This window comes from Rhinopithecus bieti, unplaced genomic scaffold (genome assembly GCF_001698545.2).
Source record: "Rhinopithecus bieti isolate Rb0 unplaced genomic scaffold, ASM169854v2 scaffold_45070, whole genome shotgun sequence".
NCBI classification, from domain to species: Eukaryota; Metazoa; Chordata; class Mammalia; order Primates; family Cercopithecidae; genus Rhinopithecus; species Rhinopithecus bieti.
Window position 1 is genome coordinate 506,920 of NW_016818843.1, and position 7,417 is coordinate 514,336.

General features: G+C 46.1%; 1 protein-coding gene across 1 annotated transcript; it reads left to right on the forward strand.

Annotated features, from left to right (window-relative positions):
- Window positions 1-1,248: 1,248 nt before the first annotated feature.
- Window positions 1,249-4,015, forward strand: IVL (involucrin). Its single transcript, XM_017857695.1, has 2 exons — window positions 1,249-1,270; window positions 2,460-4,015. Exon 2 carries the CDS (start codon window positions 2,479-2,481, stop codon window positions 3,838-3,840), a length of 1,362 nt encoding a protein of 453 aa, XP_017713184.1. The 5' UTR covers window positions 1,249-1,270; window positions 2,460-2,478; the 3' UTR covers window positions 3,841-4,015.
- Window positions 4,016-7,417: the final 3,402 nt, after the last annotated feature.

The window sequence follows — 7,417 nt, forward strand, 5'->3', positions numbered from 1 at the left end:
CCTTTAGATATGGTACACAGAGAAGGATCTCTGACAAACCCCAACATTGATACTGTAGCTGAGAGGCATAAAAGAGCCAGAGACCTGGGGAGGTGCCTGTGGGCAGAAGGAGAGCGGGTGCCAAGCCTCCAGGTGGAGAGCTCTGGGTTCATCTCACGAACCAAAGGCCCTCAGTGAGGCAGAAATATACTCTTCAGGGAGAGATTGGCATGAATTGGGGCCCCAGAGGAAGGCAGAAGCCAGGTACCCAGGGCCTTTTAAACCACAGCAATGAGTTTGGATGTTATTTCAAGTGTGCTGGCGCACTGTTGGCACTGGGGAGAGATGTGCTCAAATCCCCACTCTGAAAGATTTCTTAAGCTATTTCTAGAGCATGGTTTAGAACAGGAAATGAATTTGATTCTGATCTTTATACCTTCATGCATTTAAAAAAGTACTTAAGAAAGTTGTTTGGTTTGTCATTATAAAAACAATACCTATTTTTATATTGTGTATATTCAGTCCTGTTCCTTGCCTAGAGTGGGCCATGCTTTGGAGTTCTTGTGAGCATGGCATTCCTGAGAACTTCTCTAATTGCAGCCTCGGGCATGGAGGTTGGGCAGCAAGTGGCAGCAGCAGAGGACTCCTAGAAGTCTTCTACTTGACTCTACTTGGCCTAAAGTCAGACTCCCCCACCAAAGACAGAGTTTATTTCCACACAGAATTGAGTTAAAAATATATTCTGAGAGAGGATGGGCTTGTGGCTCAAGAGAACACCCCAGAAATACCATCCCTTCATGGGAAGTGACTCTTTCTATCTTCAAAGCATATGACCCAGCCTGGACATCCCTGAAAGACACATAACTTTCCATTTCATGCCCTTGAAAGTGAATCTTTCAGCCTAATAACGAGAGCAAACTCATTGTGAAAGTGGAAAAAATGAGATTTGGAGCAGAAGTTTGACTAAGGTCACAAAACAGTAGGATGCCTCACTCTGCTCCCTGCGCCCAGGTCATAAAAGCATCACAGGAATAGTTGAGCTCCCAGAATCCTCTGGCCAGGCAGGAGCTGTGCGTCCCTGGGAAATGGGGCCCTGAAGGGTTTGCTGCTTAAGATGCCTGTGGTGAGTCAGGAAGGGGCTAGAGGAAGTTGACCAACTAAAGTGGTGAAACCTGTCCATCACCTTCAACCTGGAGGGAGGCCAGCCTGGGGAATGATATAAAGAGTGCCCTGACTCCTGCTCAGCTCAGCACTCCACCAAAGCCTCTGCCTCAGCCTTACTGTGAGTCTGGTAAGTGTCAGATGGTAGAACCAGGGTTGGGACTTGGGACCTCCAACAGCATACGACGTGGGAGTGGGCAGCCTGGGTGGGGGTGGGCATTGATCTGGGGCTGGATTCAGCTGGACTTTCATTCTAGGGGGTCTCAGGTCAGCGTACTGAGAGAAAAGTGCCTTGGCACAAATGTACAGAACAGAGAGTAATCATCCTATGTCCTATCTTTTCTTGTGACCATATTTTTGGAGTTGTGTGTGAGAGAGAAATATGGAAGGGAGGAGGGGAGTAGCAGTCAATTTCTTTCCTAAATCTCTTGGGTTTTTGACTGACCATCATTTTGCCTTCTTTATGGAGGGAGGGGTTCAGGAAAAAGCTTCTACCTTTTGGCTATGCTGCACAGAAGGGATGGCAGGATATGGAAACCTTTCTATTTGGAGAAACCTAGGCAGAGCTGGGGCAGGAAAACTCAATTTAGAAGTATAAGTCTTGGAAGAACAAGCTCCAACTCTCAGCAACCTCCCAGCTCCTGCTAGCCCCACCCCAGACACCAAGGGCTGCAACTAATCTTCAGAAGGTCAGGAGAGAAAGGAGCCCTGGAGTTGAATAGGCCAACCTGCTGGCTTTACATAGGGGAAATCCAAGTCCCAGGAGACTAAGTGACTTGCCCAGAAACACACAGCATTCCAATGGGAGATGTAGGTCCAGAGTATTTCATGTGTCTCCAGTCTGGAGCTCACACCATGACCTCTTGGATCCTCTCTGGCACAGCCTATTGGTTTTCTAGGATTTGGTGTTCTCCAAGAGACGTTTCGTTCCCTAAGGTCTTACTCCTCACTGTGATATAATCCCAGAACACATCACTGTTCCTTGGTCAGTGGAACGATGAGGGTGGACACAAGGACTAGACAAGAGCAGACAGTGAACTGGCACCTGGCCCACCCTTGCAGAACAGCCTGGCAGAGAGATCTCCTTGTTGGCTCTCACCTGGGAACAAGGAGACTCCTAGGAAGACCGTTACTGCTCCTCTCTATTTCCACCCTTCACTCTCTGCTGCTTTTGGGAAATGATAGTCTAGAGGGGGTAGGACAGTACCCTGCCCAAGGGAAGAGGTGAGGCTAAAAAATCATGTACTTCTGCAGATTTCCAAGGTTTCATCTACTTCCTTTGCCTTCAGCTTGTGCATCAGACCTCTTCTGTCTTTCAGGTTGACAACAGCTTCTAAGATGTCTCAGCAACACACACTGCCAGAGACCCTCTCCCCTGCCCTCAGTCAGGAGCTCCTCAAGACTGTTCCTCCTCCAGTCAATACCCAGCAGGAGCAAATGAAGCAGCCAACTCCCCTGCCTCCCCCATGCCAGAAGGTGTCTGTCCAGCTCCCAGTGGAGGTCCCATCAAAGCAAGAGGAAAAGCACGTGACTATTGTAAAGGGAGTGCCTGAGCAAGAATGTGAGCAGCTGCAGCAGGAGCCACAGAAGCAGGAGCTGCAGCAACAGCACTGGGAACAGCATGAGGAACATCAGAAAGCAGAAAACCCAGAGCAGCAGCTTAAGCAGGAGAAAGCACAAAGGGATCAGCAGCTAAAGGAACAGCTGGAAGATGAGAAGAAGCTCTTAGACCAGCAACTGGATCAAGAGCTAGTCAAGAGAGATGAGCAACTGGGAACAAAGAAAGAGCAACTGTTGGAGCTCCCAGAGCAGCAGCAGGGGCACCTGAAACACCTGGAGGAGCAGGAGGGGCAGCTGGAGCTCCCAGAGCAGCAGATGGGGCACCTGAAACACCTGGAGGAGCAGGAGGGGCAGCTGAAGCATCTGGAGCAGCAGAAGGGGCACCTGAAGCAGCAGGAGGGGCAGCTGAAGCACCTGGAGCACCAGGAGGTGCAGCTGGAGCTCCCAGAGCAGCAGGAGGGGCAGCTGAAGCATCTGGAGCACCAGGAGGTGCAGCTGGAGCTCCCAGAGCAGCAGATGGGGCAGCTGAAGCACCTGGAGCAGCAGGAGGAGCAGCTGAAGCATCTGGAGCAGCAGAAGGGGCAGCTGGAGCAGCAGAAGGGGCAGCTGGAGCACCTGGAAGAGCAGGAGGAGCAGCCAAAGCACCTGGAGCAGCAGGAGGGGCTGCTGAAGCACCTGGAGCAGCAGGAGGGGCAGCTGAAGCACCTAGAGGACCAGAAGGGGCAGTTGAAGCATCTGGAGCAGCAGGAGGGGCAACTGGAGCTCCCAGAGCAGCAGGTGGGGCAGCCAAAGCACCTGGAGCAGAAGGAGAAGCAGCTGGAGCTCCCAGAGCAGGAAAAGGGGCAGCTGAAGCACCTGGAGAAGCAGAAGGCACAGCTGGAGTTCCCAGAGCAGCAGGTGGGACAGCCAAAGCACCTGGAGCAACAGGAAAAGCAGCTAGAGCACCCAGAGCAGCAGGAGGGACAACTAAAACATCTGGAGCAGCAGGAGGGGCAGCTGGAACAGCCCGTGTTTGCCCCAGCTCCAGGCCAGATCCAAGACATCCAACCAGCCCTGCCCACAAAGGGAGAAGTATTTCTTCCTGTAGAGCAGCAGCAGAAGCAGAAGCAGGAGGTGCAATGGCCACTCAAACATAAATAACCACCCGCAGTCCAGAGGCCCTTAGATCATCTCATGCAAGGGAAGAGAGAGCCACTGGCCCCACTTATTTCGGGTCCCCTAGGTGGCCCATCTCATCTGTGAACTTGACTCTGTCCCTCTACATGTCTCTTTAATGGGGTGGGGGTGGGAGAGAGGTAATTATTGTCCAGTACCACCCCCAATGAGCCCAATCCCAACCTCAGGTGAGCAGAGCCTCTACTTGAGGGACTATTGTTACTATAGGAATCCTTACTTCCCCAGTGTTGAAGCTGAATCAGTGAGTGTGTACAATGATTCATAATAAATCCTGGGAGTCTTGGGATCCTACATTCTCTTTAGCCTTTTCTTCTCTCTCACCGCATAAAAACCTGTGTATGGGTCAATAGCTGCAAGAGACTCCCATGGCCCATTCTCAAAGGAGGACAGATATCTTGACCCTTTTAAAATTTTGGTCCCCAAACCACTCAATAGATCCAACAGTTCCTAAAAAAGAAACAAAACCCAAATCAAACAAAAACAAAATCAGCTTCACTTAATGCACTTGAAAACAACACTTGCCAGCCATGAAAAGGGGATACGTTGTTCTGGTTGCATCTCAGTCCAACACTACCTTCCACCACCACACCCAATCCCTGGCAGAGCCCACTGTACACTTCTGCTCCTGACTCAGCTCCTCTCAGGAGAGGGACTGGGAAGATGCTAGGAAAACTTGGGGGCTCCTTCTGGGTTCTAGTCTCTTCCCTGGAAACATTTCCAGGCTCTTCTGCTTGGGTTTTCTCTCTTAGAAAATCTCATGATTTCCAAAAGTCTGCCTGCTTGACTGAGGAAGACTTTAGAAAAGCAATAGAAGTAGAATTGGGCAAGGTGGGGAGAAGAGGTGTTCCAGATCATCTCTGAGGGAAAGTGACAGCGTTATTAAAGGAAGTAAAGGTTGGGCCAGCAGCAGTCATGGAAGTCAAAACTACTGACTAAGCTGGAGAAATACAGACCCAGTCACTGCAGGTGTCACACTCCTGCTACCTGGCTCCCTGACATTTCCATAACCTTTACTGCCATCAATCATATCAGGACCTGGGACTCTCCTTTCCTGGGAAAAGCACTGCCTTTAATTCTTCAAATTGTTCACTTTTAACTATTTAACCACCGCATTTTAGGCAGGCTGTATCAAGCTATTCGAAGCTATTTTACTGCAGGCACATGAGGATATATCAGGGACTTCCCTACTAAAGTGTCCAGAGACGCTCAAGTTTAATCGATCTGCACAGCATGGCACTTAGCATTCCTTCCTCCCCACCCAACCCCAGCAACACTCACTGTGTTTCCTCCTTAGGTGTTCTCTCATTGAGTTAAGAAAACTGCCATTGCCATGTATGTATTCACAATCATTCCTCATTCTTCCTCCTCTTCCCTACCCCCATTAAGGATCGAGACAAGTTGTGAAGTTGTTTCTCACCTGAACTGTTGCAACACCCTTGCAGCTGGTCTTTCTTGCTCTCTATCTCCCCCCACCCTGCCATCCACTCATCACCCAGAGGACAGGGTGTTCACTTAAAATTCTAATCTAACCACATCCCTCCTTAGGTTAGCACTTGTCAGTGGTTCTCGTAACTTAGACCATGAGAAGGCAGGCTCAAGTTCTCCTAACAGCAGGGTTGGGTAGGACTGGGCAGGGAGACTGGGGACAGAAGGCACAGTAATCAGAAGCACCCAGGGTGTGTGCACATTTTCTTAGTTGATTTTTAAAAAATAGACATTTTTTAGGACGGTATCAGATTTGTAGAAAAGTTAAGAAAATACTAGAGTTCTCATATATTTCACACACAGTTTCCCCTATTATTAATATTTTACATGAGTAGGGTACATTTGCTACAAACTATTGCAACTCAATACGGTATTATTAGCTGAAGTTCCTGGTTTATTCAGATGTCCTTAGTTTCACCTAACATCTTTTTGCTCTTTCAATATCCCGTCCAGCATATCATGTTGCGTGTACTTGTCTCCTTAGGCTTCTCCCTTGACAGAGTCCGTTCCTCAGACATTTTCGGTGTTGTTTTGATGATCTTGACAGTTGTGAGGAGTGCTGGTCAGAAATTTTGTAGGATATCCCTCAATTTGTATTATATTTGTCTGATGTTCTTCTCATGATTAGATTGGGGTATGGGTTTTTAGGAGGAAGACCACAGAGGTAAAGTGTTATTCATTCTTACCACATCACATAAAATATATGTATATCAGACATGACTCATCACAGTTGCTGTTAAACTTGATCACTTAGCTGAGACAATGTGTGTCAAGTTTCTCCACTGTAAATTTATTCTCCTCCCCCTCCCCCAATGCCCCCTTCTATACTGTGCTCTGGAAAGAAGTCACTATGCAAAGCTCACCATTAAAAAGTGGAGTGTAAAGTTTCCATCATTGAGGATGGAGAGTCTACGTAAGTTCATAAGTTATTTGGAATTTTCAGTACAGATTTGTCCCCACCCTATTTATTTATATTAGTAAGGACTCATGACTAGTTATTTTGTACTATGGGCTACAACCCAATAGTACTTTATTTATTTGTTTGTTCAAATTGTTCCACTTTAGCCATTATGAGCTCTTTCATTGGCTCCTGTGTTCTTTAAAATATACTTCCATCAATATGGGTTTATTTTATTTTATTTTATTTTATTTTATTTTATGTATGTATGTATGTTCAATTTGTTTTGTTTTGTTTTGTTTTTGCAATTCCTTATTTTCTGACACTACAGGACACTCCAGGCTCATCTTGTATATTTCCTGCCCCAGTCCTAGAATTAACAATTTCTTCAGGGAGTCCCATTTCATTTTATTGGAGAATGGTATTAGAAACCAAGAACTGAGAACTGGGTATGGCCATTACTCCTGGGGTATCATTTCCTTTAAGCCCTCTTAACTGGCAAAGGAAGTATATATGTATATACTATCCTGTGTGTGTGGCATATATGTGTGTTTTCTAGTAATAGTCTATATCTATATTAAGCTAAATAGAGTTCATACTAATGTCTCCAACTATAATTTATTACTACATGGATCTTCCTAGCCTCCTCCCCTTTCTTATCTGAAAATTCTCACTCCAACTGTGAGAAACCTGGCCCCCAATTGCCATCTATTTTCTTAATTATTCATTTTCAGTATTCAGAAGTGACTGTACTGTTTTACATTCCCACCAGCAATGAGTTCTTCCTGTTGTCTGTTATTTTCACCAGCATTTGGTGTGAGCTTTTTGAATTTTAGCCATATTTATAGGTGCATAGTTATATTTCATTGTTTCAATTTACAATTTTCTTATACATCATGTTAAGCATATACTCACATGTTTTTTGCCATTTTCATATCTCCTTTTATGAGGTGTTCAGATCTTCTGCCCATTTTTTTAATTGACTTGTTCATTTTCTTTCTATTTAGTTTCTAAAATTATTTTATATATTGGGATTATCAGATATCTGTTCGGCAAATATTTTCTCCTGGTCTGTGGCTGCAGCTTGTCTTTTCATTCTGTTAACAATGTCTTTTGCAAACCACTTGTTTATAATTTTTTTTTCATTTTTTTATTATA